The 18,941-nt window shown below is 36.5% G+C and overlaps 1 protein-coding gene across 2 annotated transcripts in view; it reads right to left on the reverse strand.

Annotated features, from left to right (window-relative positions):
• Positions 1-2,138: 2,138 nt before the first annotated feature.
• Positions 2,139-18,941, reverse strand: part of LOC131029721 (uncharacterized) — a 75,676-nt gene continuing 58,873 nt past the window's right edge. Inside the window, exons 4-5 of one of the 2 annotated variants that reach the window (XM_057960343.2) lie at positions 3,080-4,105; positions 2,139-2,845 (exon numbers count right to left, since the gene is read on the reverse strand). In XM_057960343.2, the coding sequence (XP_057816326.2) occupies positions 2,423-2,845; positions 3,080-4,105 (1,449 nt within the window). In that variant the 3' untranslated portion in view covers positions 2,139-2,422. The remainder of the gene's footprint in view (positions 2,846-3,079; positions 4,106-18,941) is intronic. The other variant, XM_057960344.2, reaches the window with a different exon arrangement.

Below are 18,941 nucleotides of genomic sequence, written 5' to 3' on the forward strand. Positions count from 1 at the left end.
TGGGGTATTTTTTTTTATGAAAACCGACATTATAATAAAACCCTAAAAAGGCCGACTTTGTTTTTGCCCTAAAAACGCATGTTATAAGCGGCTGGGATGCTTAAGGCATTGTAAGGTTGATGTACTATTTTTGCTGGATAATAAGAAAGATTGGACGGTTGTGTATGGTGGACGTAACCCATTTTGGGTGAACCACGTTAAATCTCTCTGTTATCTGTGTCTTGTTTTATTCCTTTATCTTTTGTATTTAAATCTGCATATAATTGTTAGTTCATATTTGCTTCGGATCTGCTTGAAACCCTAACACAAGGATGGGGTCAAACTTGCAATTACAAAAATGACCTAGGTGAATAAATGATCAAATGTAGGTGACTAACAACTAAATCAAAGTAGTTGTATAATAAATGCATAGATAAAATAAATGTATATAGATGCATGTAAAGATAAATTAAGAGCTATGTGCATAAGAATACATGTATGGTTGATGTCTTTGAAATATCAAATACGATTTAATTAATATAGTTTAAACTTTTGCATGGCATTGTTCAAAACTTTTCAAATCTTTGGAGACGATAGTATGTAGAATGTGGCGGCATGGTAGTATTTGGATTTTTAAATTCTAATAACATCCATTGCATTATAATTTAATGTACTCTAAATGTCAATGCCTAAGAGTTGGCCTTGCTACCTATTTGGTTTCTTTGTTTCCCTCTGTTAGTTGTTCATCTTGTTTTCTTACTATTGTTCAATGTTGTCTTAAATTATATACATCTTATTTTGAGCTTAATTCAATATAAAAAATTACCATAAAAATTAAATAGCTTCTATACCTTCACAATAATATAATATATAAAGATGTCTAGAGTGTTGAGCTTTCATTCATTATGATCTATATTAAGGTGGGCAAATGTCATGCATATGGCAATAGTATTGGTGTTTCAAATTTGAAGTAGAACCCAACTTCTTTTGTGGGATTGCATGTTTATCCCTTGTTCTATATACACACTACTGTATCCATGTGCCATTCCTATTCTAATTTCTTTACTTTGGGATGTTTGGAGGAAAAAGAGAATCTTAAGAAGTTGGAAAGCTTTAAGGTTGTAGGAAAAAGAGAATGTTGGCAGGCTGGAAAGCTTTATATGCTCTCTAAAATAGATGTAGAGAGGTAGATTTATGAGTTCGGAAAACCATTCAATTCTTTTTGAGCTTTCAGTGCTTCCAATGGTGCTCTCTGGATGTGAATTGCAAGCTAGCAATACATCAAACTCTATGTGGAAACAAATTGAGAGAGTTCAAAAGTGTTTGATCACAAGCAAGTTCAAAATAAAAGATTCAATTCCACATGAGATTATGCTAAGTGAAATGTAGGTTGCGTCATTGAAGTGATTGCAATGTGTGTCTCATAAGTTATTTAAAAAGAATTGAACAAACGTAAAAGGTTGTAGATGAAACAAAATAGCAATTAGATGAAAAAATAGAATATTTATTTGAATGCTTGTCCTAAAAATAACAAAGATTAAAAAGATTTTGTTGTAGACAAGTTCCACAAGCATACATGGAATAAAGTGCTAGGGAGAAATAAACAAAGTATCATCTTGAAGAGTTCAATTCCGCATGTGAACATCAACAAAAAGTGCACATAAGGAGCTAATATTCCATGGAGAGCCAAGATTCATATTGCTCAATTAAAAATCAACTCTCATCAACTCCAATGTGAAATGGGGAGGTGGAAAAGACCTAAAGAAGCATGGGAAGAAAGGGTGTGTATTTTTTGCAATACTAAGGTATTGGAATACAAAAAAACACTTTATTATGGAATGTGATGCCTTTAAAGACATTGGAGACAAGCATGCCAATTTAATCACAACTGTTTTTTGGCACAATTTATTCAGCAAGAAGACCATTAAGAAGATGGGGATGCTTATCATGTCCTTGAATAAAAAATGGATTGAAATGTAGAAATTCAATAGGATAAAACTGGATGTCCCATAGACTATTTTTAACCGCATGAAAGTTAAATGATTGATCCATCTATTTACTTCATTTTAATAAATAAAAAATAAAAAATAAAAAATATCATATCGGCAAAAACCATTAAAGCAGCAACTTCGCTTCACCTTAAACTGCTTACATATACGTAGAGGAAGTTGAAGCGATTGGATGCTGGAAATCAACCAACCAAATTCTTATTACCTGAAAACTGCTACATGGATCCATCTATATTACCACTTATTTAAACCAATCATCAAATGCTCCACATTGACATTTCTGCAGCATTCAATCAGCAGCCACGAAATTTCAACAACGTTTGAGATTGTTTGACAGATTTCTCAGTCAGGCAATAGCGCTTTCACTTAATTGTTATGATACAACGGCATTATGTGCCTCTAGAAAGCTCCCAAATCTTCAAAATTTCCCCTGCTTATCTCACCCTTTTGTGTAATGAATCTGCACCCTTGCCTGTTCTAAGAGTAAAAGCATCAAACGACTCGTCAAACCTTTCAAATAATAGTGCCTGATCAAATTTATCCCCTCCATTCGTAGGGCCATGCAACCAGTTTGTGCTCAATTCATCTCCCTTGAAGAGAATTGATTCATGCTGACTGAGTGGAGAGAATATATTTTCTCTCTCTCCGAGAGTTTGAAAATCGTCCAACGTATTCCCTTGAGGATAAGGAGCAATCTTTGTGCTACGATCTGAACTGGCACTGCTGTTGGTAGCAATTGGTGACTCGGAAATTTTTGTGGCCTTGCTTTTAGTAGACCCCAACCGGACGCTATACAAATCAGATGTAGGGAAGTTGGTGAGGGGACGTGTATTGCTGGGCGCACTTTGCCGTATATCCTGCAAAGCAAGGAATGCCATCATTATTCAATACAGCAAGCCTCACAAATCTGAGCACAAATGTGTTTAAGTTTTCTTGTAAAACATTTTATTGATAATCTCAAGGGACAAAGAAGCAGCTTAGTAGACAAAAAACTTTAGTTAGCACACATTAACCGGATCGAAAACAGAGTCTTAGCAGTTTGCTACGGGCCATTAAACAAAAGTGAAGTCTATAGATTAAGAAGAACATACCATGTGTCTCAAGGCCATATCTAAGGATTTCTTTGAAATCGTTCTCCCAAAACCAGAGCTATCGGGAACTGATGTCGACTTCACCTGCCGCCTGGACTGCAAGTTGGAGATATTACTTCTAGGGCTTGGTTGGTCTTCATGTCCTTTGGTAGCAGATAATTTATCCACCATTTTGCTGCTAAGTAAAACTGGCATTGTGACTTCAGCCCCATTGATGTGCGGCTTAGTAGCTTGCAAATTAGGCTTGCCATTGCTATGCCTCTCACTCGAGATTCTCCCTCTCGTAACAATTGGAGAGCAAGACTTTCCTCTCGGCCTGCCGCTTGCACTGGGTATTTCTGTAGGAGGTCGTACAGAGCTGGGAGCTCCAGGTCTACTTCTCATAGCTGAGATTGGCCTATCGTGCATTGTGGTCCTTAAATTAGGTGGAGCATCAAGAGAAAAACCAGGCAACACTAAAGGTGGAGACGGTCGCGACATTTGGGCGGGAGAGGTTCCTCGTGAGGCTGGTGGATTTCTAGAGAGCATAGAGGAGATATTACTGGCGGGAAAAGATCGACTGGGAGGAACACAACTGCCATGTATAAGAGTTGGAGTTGATTGTTGTCTTGTTGGTGTTGATGGCCTGGATAATGACTTTGATGTTGGCATTGTAGACCTTGGTGTAGGTGCTGTAGATCTTGTTGCAGGTGTCAACGGCTTTGGTGAAGTTGGAATTGTAGATCGCGTAGTGGGAGTTGATGGTCTTGATGATGTTGGAACTGTGGTTCGTGTACTGGGAGTTGACGACCTTGATGAAGCTGGAATTGTAGAACGTGGAACGGGTGTCGATGACCGTACTGAGGCAGGCACTCTAGACCTTGTAGGGGTAGATGACCTTGATGGTGTGGGACCTGTGCTTGCCAGCATCGAAGACCTCACACTCCCAATATTCATCGAGTTATTCAACCCAGAGGAGATCATTTGACGAGATGTTAAATTGCCTCTCATAATCTTCGATGAGGAATCAGTCTGAGTATTAGAAAGCTGTCAGTGATAGAGCACCTATATCAGTAACACGTACTTCAAGCAAGGGAAAGCAAATGAATATTATCAATGTCTAACAAAGAATAAAAGAATTGGCACAGAATCGGAAAGAATAATATAAAATGACTGGTTTGTTTATTAGCAGACCTGGTAGGGTTGGAAACCAACATGAATAGCTTTGATAGACAGTTTTTAATGCTACATTGAGCTGTTCAATGGAGGGGGCTTCTTAAACAATAAAGGTGGATTTTTTAAGAAAATTTTAAAACTGTTGGTCTCATGAATTTTGAATTTTGTAGTGGAGTTCAGCTTAAAAATTTGAACTCCAAAATTTATGGAAGTTGGTAGTCTCTATGTACAATGATAAAACAAGTAAAAAAATTCAATTTTCTTTGCAAAACATATTTTTTATGGAAATCTAAACTTAAATGTTTGACAAGTGGCACAAAACATTCATAAGCTGGTAGAGCAATTTCTAGCCCCCCTCCATTTTCACTGGCTCAAATATGCAGGCCTAAAAAGTAGCTTCTATATTTTTTAGGAAAAGATTCCAAATAATCCTGTAGCACAAAAAAAATTCTTCATGAAACATCCTCTTCCTAAAAAATAGAAGCTCAAGCTCCCTCATGAGACCACACCCTTATGTGGAATTGTGTATGGTAAAAAGGCCTCTAAAACATTAAGCATAACAATGTAGAAAAAATTGTAACACCTAGGTGAAGGGGCCATGTTTTTCGATTATATATTAAACAAATGATAATTAAAAGTTCAATAATATATTTAAAATATATTAATAGTTGTCCACTTATATTCTCATAGTTAAAATTTTAATATTTAATTTTAAAAGTTGTGCAATTTTATTGGTACCCCTATGCATAACTACTTGATCATTTGTGCATAAGTATTTGTAAAAATAGTTATTTGAGGAAAATGTATAGATTATTATAGGAATATGTATTGGATTAGATGTGCAAATTTTTGAGATGGTTGTAGTGCATGTTTATGGAGGCATCTTTAAAGAGGTATCGAGCAACACTTCTAAATGACCATTTTTTTCCCTTGTGTACATAACAAATACCATAGTGTTCGTCTTGACTACCCAAAAACTAGAACAATAACTCTAAACAATTATGTCACATACGAAAACATTAAAAAAAATCGTCAAAATCCAATATATCAACGACTACTAGTACCCTTACCTTACAAACATTTAGGTTGTGTCATTATTGTTGCAAATAAAATCAAGGTTGTCTTTTTGTCTTTGGTATTGTTACGCTCCATTTCAAAACAGTTATTGTTTGAGGAAAGAACTTGAACTAATATGGCTCATTATAGTTTTTGCATGGTATTATCACAAGCTAGGTTACCGATCTTAATACTAATTTGGATTGTTAGCAACAACAAAAAAATGAGAGTTAAGTTTATTTTGGGTTCACATATTTACAATCTAAAATAAAAAGTATTAGACCTTATATACATATTTTTACTATTTTTAATGAATAGTAGTATTTTTATGTCATATATAAAATTAATATAATAAAAAAACTATTTATAAAATTGATATCAATATATTATTAATTTTAAAAATTAATTAACATACATTATAGCTATTTATTTGTTATCATCAATGGAATAATAATAATTTATTTACATACATTTCTATCATTAAAAATAAACATTATTTCCTCTTGCAGGAAGTGAGCTCTTCGATATCCTTTATGTTTAGATATCTTTCCTGTTCGGATCGTGGGATACTATTTACAACAATCATGTGCACATATGCGGTTCAGATAGCAAGCTGCAATGGTATTATGGCCTAGAATGTTGCGCTTTTTATAGCACTACAAAAGTTCACATTCACTCAACAATTGATTGGAACAGTAGGATTTGTCTTCCTGCAGGGTTTTTGTTTGCGTCTGTGTTTCTGCCTACAAGTTTAAGGTTTTCTTTTACTCGTTCTGCCTCATACAGACGCAAGCATAAACTTCTTGCTCATGAATGTACTCAAACAAAAAAGACAATAGATTTTCAAATATTTTAAAGGCTATTTACAGAGGAAAACTTGCAGGTTCGTTCCAACAATAGAGAAATGTGGGGAAACTTGTGACGGGTTCGCCCAACTTCGTCCTGAACGAACTCACAGAGAATTACCAAACCCTGCCTGCATTCCCCACTGAACCGAGACCGAAACTGGATCCAGGCTAGATTAAAACTAATCCAGTAACTTAGATCACAAGTAGTGAAAGAGAGGATTGCATTTAATGGGCATGTGAAATCTCTTAGGAATTTAGGTTACTCTCGGATTGAAATCTCTTGTGAAAGCTTGGATTGGATGGTAAGGAGCAATGTTGGTGGATTGAACCCCTCTCATAAAACTTTTAAGTGTATTGGCAAGCAAATGTTAGATTATCATTCTAATTATGCAATTAAGTGATTAGCACCACATAAAAAATGTCTAATTTCTGCCTGTTTACTGTTGTCATATTAGTTTTGTTCTTTGGTAAAAAACTCTGCGCTATGGAGTTGCGATCATTTGAATTATGTCAAACATAGATCAGCATTATGGAAGTTGATACGCTATTTCTGGGAATTTGAATGACATTAGTAATATTCTCCTAACCAATTCTATATTTTCACTTTTTTACTTAATTGATTGAAGAGAAGGCTGTAAAACATTTTTAGCCATAAACGTTTAAGTTCTTGATACCCTCTAAAAGGTCTTCAACTAACTATTGATCAAATGCGAAAGAACACGCACATCAAAAACATAAAATATTTTTAAGGCAATTAAACATTGAAGAGTTGGCAAAATGCTCTTTTAGAGGCCCTATAGATCTGTAATCCCTTTTTATAGAAGACTAGCGAAATAAAGGCTCCTGCTCTGTGCGAAGTACTCGGAAGAACTTCCAACTATGCGATAGAGCAAAAGAGCTTCACATCTATTTTCAAGTGTTTTTGTCGTGCATCATTATTTAATATGACTCTGGGCTTTAGCTGCATAATTTCAAGTTAATTTACATCGACATATATTTCATTACAGTGCTTCACAATAATCCATCTTTGATGAGTATGAATAGTTCAATTGACACTTGCTACATCTATGTGATATTCATAGGAATGAAGCACCATGAGTTCTCAGATGTTTACCCATCTCAATACCATTCATCAAGCCCACTTAACTTGCTGCACCATTTGCACATATATTGTGCCTTATGGACCATTCATTATGGAGCTGCTAGCTGTTACTTAAATATACATAGTGCTAATTCTACAATGCATCATTATTTGAAGATAAAACCTCTGCTACTTCATTAGTTGTTTTGTTTACATTCTTCTGTTTAGAATATTAAATGAGTTAGGATATTATTTTTTGCTTTCATTTGTTTATAATGTGTTGTTTTCCAAACTTGTTGCTATAGGGATTACAATGGCAGCTAGTTCTAGCTGCATGGACCAACCTAACTTCAAATAAGACCCCAATTCACTAATGTGGAAGTATGTTAACATGATAGGGCAGGTTCTAGATCATGGGGGATATGTTTGGATTTGCAATGGGTGCGATGTAAGGTATACAAGCACATATAGTCAAGTGAAAGCCCATTTGTGTGGCGTTCTATAAATGGGCATCAAAGCTTTCCTCAGTGAGTAAGAAAGATGTACCCATACCAACATTTCAAGTGCTGCAATATATTAAAGAGCGAGAGCAAACAAATGAAACAATTGCCTGTAAAACAAGTCATCCTTCAGCAAGACAAGGATCTCGAGGATCTTCAGGAAGCCCATCAAAGATTTGTCGAAAGAGATTTCCAATGGATGGAAGGATTCCTAAAACCACCCCTTGATTAATGTGATTGCAATGACCCCTAAAGGATCAAAATGTGTGAAAGTTATGGATCGTTATTAGAATCATATTCTTTATTGTTTATTAATGGTCAATAATGTAAATATTGTAATTTTTAGATTCTTTCTATTAACGATTGTTTCTTATTTAGAAACATCGTTCTCTTGTACAACATTTAATGATCGTTTGATCATTTGTAAATACAATCTAAATTTTTACCAATTACTTCTCAGTAATATGGTGTCAGAGCAGTGAGAGCGGGAAAGAGAATAATTTATTTTTTCTCTCTAAATTTCGAAAGAAATTTTGTAAGGTTTTCTGAAGAAAAAAAAAAATTGAAACTCTTTGGGAGGATTTTTTTTTGGGTAATCTATGTGCAGTTTGCGTGATTTTTTAATCGCGTCGCGTCTTTCTTTTCCGGTGGATTTTTTCTGTTTGACACGACTTTCCTCCACGTTTTACCTGCAAATCACCGCTCTCGCGTTGTTATTGTTCGCAATTTTTTTATCGCGACCGTGTGCCTGTCGCGACCTCCCGTGCGACCCTCAGACGCAATTTTTCGCATTCTTCGGCAATACTGTGGAAATTTTCTTATGCGACGGCTCCTCCAAATCTCATTTTGTGGTTTTATTTCGCGGTTTATTCATTCCACGGGTTGTGTGTAGACGACGGACTTTCTGCAAACCCATGATTTTATTTTCACAATTTTTTTACCCATGTGACCTACATTTTCGCCCGACCGTCAGATTTCTCCACTGTTTATTTTGTGACGACCTACAAGGTTTTCTTTGGCACCAACGATTCGGTTTTCTGCACAAGGGTTTCTAGATTTTTGTTGCAGATCTATTATTTTCTGTGATTTTCTGCAAAAATCGCCCTTTCATTCTGATAAGACCTAGGGTTTTCCTTCTACCGGCTAGGGTTTGTCGTAAATCCTTCAATTTTGGTCAAAATAAATTTTTAACCACAAATTCTTTTTGGGTTGTCATCCAATTTTTCTGGGTCAGCCCCAAAAAAATTTCTCAGGTTCCATGCCAGTCATACTTCATATTTTTCAAAGTCTGTACTTGACTCTACCTCTGTTTCAGATTCATGCCTTTTCAGATTTCTCATTTTTTGTGCATTGGGAAGCATGCAAAATGGCATCGATAACCAAATTAATGTTGGAAGGTAGTCAACAATTTAATGGCAAAAATTATAACACCTAGAAGCAACGCATGCAAACTATTTTCGAATATCGCCGCCTTGATGATTTGGTTTTGGGAAAAGAATCTCGTCCTTAAGCAGCCGGAGCAGATCAGGGCAAATTTGATGACCGCAATAGGGAAAGCCGTTATGCTTCTCAAGCTCTCTGTCACAGATGACCAGTTGCCTCAGATTCCTTCTGGCAAATCAGCCTCGAAAATTTGGAAGCATCTAAAGGAGTTGCATGAGACATCCAACAAAAGTCGAGCGTTCTTCCTGAAGAACCAGTTGTTCTCCATCATGATGGATGAACGCATGTGCTTATATGAGCATCTCACGAAGATTAAGGACATTCGAGATCAGCTTGAAGCTATTGGTCGAAAAATGGAGGAAGAGGATATGGTAGTAATAACCTTGAAGAGTCTACCAAAATCCTACAAGCACTTCATAGAGACACTCAACATTACGTCTACGAATGTTGATTTGAAATTTCCAAAGTTGTGCACCCTGCAGCGGGATCGTTGGAAACAACAATTTGGTAGTGGTGCCACTTCATCCTCCTCAGAACAAGCTTTTGTAGCCAAATCCTTTCACAAGGATAAAGGCAAAGCTCAGTCATCTCAGTCATCTCAACAGAAGGGCTCCAGTCAGTCACAAGAAGGTTCGAAGAAGAAGGTTCAATGCAATTATTGTCACAAATATGGCCATATGATCAATGATTGTCGCAATCGCATAGCTTCCGAACAACGGAAACAGGGGGGGTCTCAGCCTAAAGCCAATGTCGCTAAGCACACAAAGCAGAAAAAGTCTGCTTTTACACCTTCATGGCTAAAAGACCTACAGACCACGTGAAATCTTCTGCTTGGTATATTGATTCTAGTGCTTCTCGGCATTTCACTAACAGGCGTGATTGGTTTACAAAATTCTCTCCTTATACTGATTTAGTCATATTTGGCGGAGGTGAAGAGTATACTGTTGTCGGCAAGGGCAACGTTCAGATATAGTCTGGTGGGAGGAATCTCATATTCCTCAATGTATACTACGTTCTTGGCATGGAACTGAACCTTCTCTTTGTGAGTCAGAAAATGCGGCATTCTCCTCAGCTTGATGTCATCTTCAGTGCACATAAGTGTTCGATTGTTGATCATGCGACACGCACCATTGTAGTTGTTGGCATTGAGGATCATGGTCTTTACAAACTTGTGGATACAGGTGATTCTCTTGAGCATGCCTTCGCAGCCAAATCATCCTCTATTACCAGTCTATGGCATCAGTGATATGGTCACCTAAACATTCACTACCTTGCTCCCTTCGCAGCCAAATCATCCTCTATTACCAGTCTATGGCATCAGTGATATGGTCACCTAAACATTCACTACCTTGCTCAAGTTGTTCGGGAAGATTTAGTACATGGCCTACCTGAAATTCAAACTCAGAATCAGTGAGTTTGTGAAGCTTGTCAGGCTGGGAAGCAGCACAGGACATCGTTCAAGGATGGTGACTCATGGCGAGCATCTAAGGTACTACAGTTGGTCTACACTGATGGATGTGGTCCAATGAATACTCCTTCTGTTACTAGGTATAGGTATTTCTTACTTTTTGTTGATGATTACAGTTGTAAAATGTGGGTTACTTTCTTAGACAAAAATCAGATGTGTTTCTTGTATTTCAGAAATTTAAGGCCTTGGTAGAAAAAGAGTCCGGTTGTTCTATTATTACTCTTAGATTTGATAATGGGGGGGAGTTTTGTTCTACTACCTTCTCCACTTTCTGTGATACACATGGCATAAAACATCATTTAACCACACCATACACCCCTCAGCAAAACGGCATTGTAGATCATCGCAATCGCACCATTACAGAAATGGCTAGGTCTATGCTGGAACACAGAAATGTTCCTAAGAAATATTGGGCAAAAGCAGTGTTTACTGCAATCTATCTCCTTAATTGGTCTCCCACACATGTTGTTAAGGGGAAGACTCTTGAGGAAGCCTGGACTGGTCGCAAACCCAGGATTAGTCATTTGAAAGTTTTTTGCTCTCTCGCCTATGTATGGATTCCAGATGCCAAGCGCTCTGAGCTGGATTCCAAGAGTCAGAAGCTCATGTTTACAGGGTACAGTGACAACCATAAGGCTTACTGGCTGATTGATGTAGACACTAATCGTCTTATCTTCAGTCGTGAAGTCTCTCATGGCCAACATTCATAGTATTTATGAGCCTCAAACCTATACAAAGGCAGAAGGGATTCCAGAGTGGGAACAAGGAATGGACGCAGAATAACAGAGCCTTCTGAAAAACAACACTTGGGTTCTCTCTGATCTTCCTCCAGGGAAGAAGCCCATTAGCTGCAAATGGGTGTATAAGGTCAAGTATCATGCAAATGGTACTTTAGATAAATACAAGGCCAGATTAGTTGCTCGAGGATTCACACAGCGGGAGGGCATTGATTATGAGGAGACCTTTGCTCCTACTGCCAAGATGAGTTCAATTGGTCTTCTTCTCGCTATTGCAGCTCAATTTGGATGGAAAGTCCATCAGATGGATGTTAAGAGTGCCTTCCTCAACGGGGAGTTGCAGGAAGAAGTCTACATGACGCAACCTCTTGCTTTCAAGGTTGTCGGCAAAGAACATCAAGTATGTAGACTCAAACAGGCTCCTCGAGCATGGTACATCAAGATTGATCAGTACTTGGTTGCTCATGGTTTTCAGCGTTGTCCTTCTGACAGTAATCTGTATATCAAACACTCTGGTGATGATATTTTCTTTCTTGTTGTCTATGTGGATGACTTGATCATTACTGGCAGTTCAGTACCTTTGATTGCAGAAATCAAACAGGACCTGTGCAAGGCATTTGATATGACAGATTTGGGGCTTCTCTATTATTGTTTAGGTGTTGAGGTTTGGTAGACTGATGGTAGCATTTTTATTTCTCAATCTAAGTATGCCAGGAACTTGCTTGACAGGTTTCGAATGCAAGATTGCAAACCTGCTTCCACACTATGGAGACAAGACTGAAATTGTCAGCGAAGTTTGATTCTCCTCCTGTACATGAAACACAATTCAAACAACTAGTGGGCAGTCTCATCTATCTTACTGCTACTAGACTTGGCGGTGAGCTATATTTCACGCTTCATGACAGCCCCCAAGGCTGATCATTGGGTAGCAGCGAAGCGTGTGCTGCGTTATGTGAAGGGCACCTCTGATTATGGACTTCTTTACACTAGGAATCATGATCCTAGACTCAGTGGGTTCACAGATTCAGATTGGGCAGGTTCGGTTGATGACAGTAAATCAACCTCTTGATATGTGTTCAGTTTGGGATCCAATGCAGTCACTTGGAATGGTAAAAAGCATCAGACATTGGCTCTCTCCTCAACAGAAGCAGAGTATCGAGGAGTAGTTAAGGCAGCTTGTGAGGTAGTTTGGCTTCGCCAGATGCTTGCAGACATGCAAATATCTCAAGCAGGTCCGACTCCCTTGTTCTCCAATAGTTAGGGAGTTCTCAAACTTTCCAGAAATCTCGTCTTCTATGAAAAAACCAAGCATATGGGAACTCACTGTCATTTTATTCGGAAGCTTGTTGAAGACGGATCAATTCAGTTGTTGTATGTCCTAATAGCAGAGCAGCCAGCAAACATCCTCACCAAGTATCTTAGTCCAGATAAGTTTGTTAAATTCAAGGAGCAGCTTGGTGTTGTTGACCGATTGACCATTAAGGGAGGGTATTAGAATAATATTATTTATTGTTTATTAATGGTCAATAATATAAATATTGTAATTTTTAGATTCTTTCTATTAACGATTGTTTCTTATTTAGAAACATTGTTCTCCTGTACATTATTTAATGATCGCTTGATCATTTGTAAATACAATCTAAATTTTTACCAATTACTTCTCAGTAATAATCGTAAAGGGCAAAGAGGATGCACAATTATTGTTGACAACCTAATAGGTGCCATTGAGAAAGTGGAGCCTATTAACATTGTCCAAATCATAGTAGACAATGGAAAAAATTGTAGAGCAGTTGGGACATGTTACTCACACATTTTTTGAAGACGTTGATAACAAAATTGATAGGATCAAACAAGTGTATGTTGAATGCCAAAGAGAAACAATATAAAAATTTCTGTTTCGCTTTGGTAATTTATTTTTTGAATTGAAGTATGTTTTCTTCCTTGTTTTAAATTTTACTTTTTAGTTTTAAAGAAAAAAGTTGTTGAGACCTAATTCACCTCCAACAAAATCATTTTGAGACTACTTGTGAAGGTCTAAGAAGCACTTTCTAGCATGGTCATTAAACACCTTTGATTTGTACAGAAACAATCCAATAGTGAAAGGGCAACAAATATTCAGCAAACAATGACACTTCATGGGATCATGTGAAATATGTCTTAGTTTCACCAAAACTATCTTAGTATAATCTATTATACTAACATAGATAAGCCATGTTCGAGTGAAGTATATGATGGTATTGACTCACTTATTGAAAAGTTGATTGTCATAAATGAGAAGAGCAAAATCCTTAAAAAAAATTCTTCAAATAGGTGCAATCATTTGTTGGGCAGTGGAACCAAATGATGTAAGAACCCCAACCAAATTCCTTGACCAATAATTTGCAATTTTCACTAGTTTGGACACAGGCATTTTGTTAAACAATTTGTATGTAGATGAGTATGAGAGATTTCTGAGCGTAACCACTTGAATAACTTAATTTAGATAATCATCAGATGTCTTTTCCTTTATTAACGTGCCATTCATAGATTTGATGAGGCAACATGTTCACATAAGTCTGATACAGAAAATTGAATAGACTGGATGTAATATGCTGTGTTGTACTCAGATTTGTCTCTTTATTGATTGTATGTTGCACACAAAAATGTCTTCAATCAGTTGTAACTTCTGTTCAGTCCAATCTTCATAACCATTTGATTAGAACAGGTAAGCAAGCACCCAAGTTGACTATTAATGATACTGTGGATATCCTTAAATTTGTTGCAGGATTAAAATGAATAACTAATTTTAATTTTGCAGCTACAGAGTGAACCGATTACTGCCCAGAATATTTGTGTATGTTGCAGCAGACTTAAGAAGGGAAAATAAATGAGTATCATGTCTGATTTGCATCAAGAACTACTCCCAAGAATGAAATGCACCCATAAATAATGAAAGACGGTTTCGATGAGGAGCAATCAGCACTGTATAATCAGAAATCCACTAAATATGGCTGCACACAGTCTTCAATCTGCCAGGAATATGAAACGCCCAGCAATTCGTGATTTTAAATGCCTAACAATATGGAGCATTGTCTTCAACAAATCTTCCCCAAAAATGGTGTCTCAAAACAATCACTTGAGATTTCCAAAAGGATTGTACTAAGAACGAAAGTCTTTGAATATATCTTTCACCTGTAAATTTGGAGAGAACTAATAATTAATTGTTTGCCTGCAAACCTCCAAAAAAGTATTTAATCTTCAAGTGTTTGGTGCCTTTGTGAAACATGTCTAATTCCACCTGCAAATCGGGTAGGGTACATGTCTCACCATTGAAACCAATTTTCTCTCAGTGAAAGCTTCAAGTCTCCATGAAGAAAATAAAATCAGGCCTATGCAAATGAGCTTCTAATTTACCTTTTCTATTTTCCCATAGAACCTTAAAATAAATCAATAAAGTACTTTTAAAAAGTGACTTTGTAATAGAAAGTGACTTTGTAATAGTTGTCCTTTTAAATCACTTAAGTCACCTTTTAAAATAAAGTCATCCTTGAAAAATATATTTAAAAGTCACCTTTAAATAATAATTCACAATTCTTTTCCCTCTACAAAAGTGACTTTATGTTGTTTTATTTTATTTTATTTTTGCATCAGGTAAAGTCACTTTATCAAAATAAAATATTCAACTCATAACATAACTAATTAAATATAAGTTGCCTGAACATTATTTTGGACAAATTAATCTAATTATTGAATTACTTATTCTCCACAAACCTAGGCCGAAAAATGGGGGCACTACAAATGACAACTCCACTACATCTTAGTGCTTATATTGACTGCAAAATATTGTAGTGTTGAGATCCTCTATTTTCAAGAAAGGCTGGACCATACAAAGATTCGGAAAAAGCGAAAGATACAAGCATTTTCTAGGATCTTCACTAATCCTAATTTGGAGGATGTAGTCATGTACAAGTTTGCTGATTTTGTACACTACAATGGTAAAAGTATCTACATTCTTTGTGATAAATATAAGAAGGATGCACACAATTGATGGTACCTCCATAGCCAAGCATTCCAACACCTCATGTATCTTGCAATCAAAGATTTAACACAAGTTTCTTATTTCTTTATCTAAAACATTTTAAAGTTTGAAATTTCATTTACAATTTTATGACTCTCTTTGTCCCATTAGTTTTCCAATCTGTCTTCATCTGAGCAGAATTGGAGCACATACTTCTTCACCCATTCGATAAAGCACCATAGATTGAAATCAAGAAAAGGTAGAGGAGTTTGTGTACATGCATCCAACTTGCACCTTCTTTTGCATAAATAAAAAGTGATTACAAGGAAGGGGCAACAAAATTGTGGGACATAGAGCCAAAGCATATTGGAGTGGATGCTTCCACTTCCCAATGTTCTGCATTTTTGGAATCAAAAGCCAGCAGCATATCTAAGCACAAGTGCCATTGGCCCTCTTTATGGTTAGTCTAATCTACCTATTTCATCTAATGTCAAGGTTGATGATGATATTTATGAAGGACCATATGACATTGATTTTTAATTTTATTATTTTAATAGTGAAAAACGAATATCTACCATGACCTTTGAGTTTGACAAATTGACATTGAAGTAGGTATTTTGTACTTTTATGGTGGTTTTGTTTATTTTATGATTCAATGTAGTATTGTGAACTTAATTCCTATGTTGCATGAAGATGTATTCCCTAGAGAAATCCTAATGTCCACATCCCTAGGATGTTGTAATGTCCCCTTTTTTGGGGTTCTCTTGTACTACAACTGGTACTAACTTTCAAAGTTTGTGTTAGCCAGTGTAGAGGAATATTTTGATAATGCCAATGAGCTTAGAGGATTTATTGTAGTTGTTTGACACTTTCAGGAGGGATTTTGGACAATTTGTTTGTACTTAATACATGTAGTAAGTGTCAGTCTAGTCATCGATTTGATTAGTTGGCAAAGTTACTATTTCTATATAGCCAGTGATAGCTAAAATTGATGATATCTTGGTGACACAAGCTATTTTGAGATATTATCTTGAATAATGTTAAAATGTTAAAGTTAATTAAATATTTAACTAACGTTGTTTAGTATAAATAAAATGACTTCAAAATTAAGGTGAATTTAAAATTAAATTAAAAAGTGCAAAACCCTAATTAGGGCACTGGGCTTGGAGGAGTTTATAAAAAGGGATTTTGAAACTCATTTGGAATATGCTGAAGATTATTATTTATGACATTTGTCATTGAGAAAACCCTGCATAGTTCTCGAGATTTGGATTTGGTCCATCTCAGCCTTCCCAAGGGTGAAATCCCTCTTGAAGAAGACTAGCTCCGGTGGTGAAAGATCTACCCTAGCTGGTATTTGTTGGAGATATCAAACAAGTATTTCACAGTGCTTTTCATATTTTATATTTCTTTGTGTGGTTACTTTCCATGACAAGATTGCAGGAGATTTTTGGTGTGGAGTTTGGAGGATTAGGCAACATTGTTTTGTCATTGGCTTGGCATGAGATTCTATGTTGAGCATGGATTTATTTCCACCTTCCTTGGCATGAAGCTAGTTTGCTTTAGTGTGGAGTTTTGATTATCTTATAAAGGCGTGGGAGTTAAGTTTATCACTTGGACGTGGAAGTTGGACATTCTTGGCGCAGCATCCTCTTGCATAGCAGTGAGTCACAAGCATCCTTGGTGCATGTTCATGAACTTAGACGTGGTCTCCTATTGGCTAGAATTTCTTATTTGGCAGTTGCTCTATGTTCTTGGCTTTGGTGAATGCACTTGAAATCTGACCTTGTCACTAATCTACAATGTATTTGAAGACACATAAATATTTGGAGAATGTTGTTTGCAGAAAATCCTACTTCAGAATTTGGGTGCCTGAAGATTGCATTACACTTGGACGTGGGAGACCTATTACAGTGATTGGACACTAAACTTATTATTGCTATTGTATACTTCTGATTACTGTATGTAATTATTGTTTATAACTTCAGAATTGTAAGGGGCAACAATATTTCCTGGTTCAGCAAAATAAAGGTCACAAGTTTAATTATTTTGAAATATGCTCTATGATATGATTTATGGCATCCTTTCTTGATGAAGTTTGCTATTTCTGATTATGCATTTTCCTATGAGAAAAATAATATTCCAAACACACTGCAAACTGAAAACAATACACTACATCTGCAAGCAAATTGTTTGACGAAATTATTCAGTTTGGGGAAGTGAAAAAATTTAGTGCAATAATAGGGTGGGACACTACAGTGGTATTAAAACACAATTTTTCCTGCCAGCCAGTTGGGTGGCTTCAAGATTTGGTTTTCAGATTGAAGCATGGCATCAAAGGACAGACAGTGGTTGGCCAAATTACTTTATAAAACAAGTAGAAAACTCAGTTTAGAATCTCAAACAAGGAAAGTTGTTCCAACACTCTGATCCAATTAGAAGGATGTTTGATATTGTAGAGAACTTGCCTTCTGATTTGTGGTAGATAGCTCGTGTTCCTACAATGACTTTTGAGTCAACATGGGTGATTGAGACATTCAAATGGTGAGATATGGCTGTTGGTTACTACTTGTTTGATGTAGATCATGAGAATTTTAGCACCTCAGGGACCTTATGAATATATCACAATGAAGGAGAGGTAATCCAACTAATTGTGGATGGTTTCCAGGATCTTGGGGTCATCAAAAGTCATCACATTTCTAGAAGGGCTGCCATACTTTTTGGGATTACATGATTTAATCTATAGCATGTTTGACCATTTCTCGGTCACAATTAGATGAAGATGTTATTGCAGACATGAAAACTATTATGGTTCTGTCTATAAATGAGAGTGATATCATTTCTCAGCCCGTTGTGTCTATGTTGTTGACTATTTTGAGGCAAGAACGGGATGTTTCTAAAGCTGCTTATGAGTTGGTCAACAACGTGTTCAAACAATGTGAGGAAAAGCTGAAACCTTTCATGGATATTGAGGAGACTAATGCAATGAAAATTGATGGAGAGATTGCCTTGGTAAAAAAAACTTAATGAATTATTTACAAAGATCGGAAAGATCTTATAGAGTTAGAAAGAAGAAGTTTCTAAACAACAAACAATCGTAAATAGAAAGAATCTAATTACTGATGCTGACCTACTAGAGGGAATCTGAGGCAATTGGTCATCTGTGACAAAGAGCTTGAGAAGCATGACGGCTTCTCGATTCCGATCATCAAACTTGTCCTGATCTGATCAAACTGTGGTAGGACGAGACTCTTTTCCCAAAACAAGATCATCAAGGCGGCGATATTCAAAGATTGTCAGCATGCGCTACTTCCAGGTGTTATAATTCTTGTCTTTGAATCTTTGACTGCCTCCCAACATTAAGTTGGTCAACGACGCCATCTTGTGCGCTTCCCAATGCACGAAAAACAAATAAGAGGTGATAGCACAAAATCCAAAGCATGAACCCCAATGCAAAAAAACGGAGGTAGATGCAGGTACGGACTTCAAAAAAGATGAAGTACAACATGCACGGAACTCAAGATAAAAATTTCCAGCATAACCAGAAAATTCTCATGAAGACTTAGATAAATTCGCA

This window comes from Cryptomeria japonica, chromosome 9 (genome assembly GCF_030272615.1).
Source record: "Cryptomeria japonica chromosome 9, Sugi_1.0, whole genome shotgun sequence".
Lineage (NCBI taxonomy): Eukaryota > Viridiplantae > Streptophyta > Pinopsida > Cupressales > Cupressaceae > Cryptomeria > Cryptomeria japonica.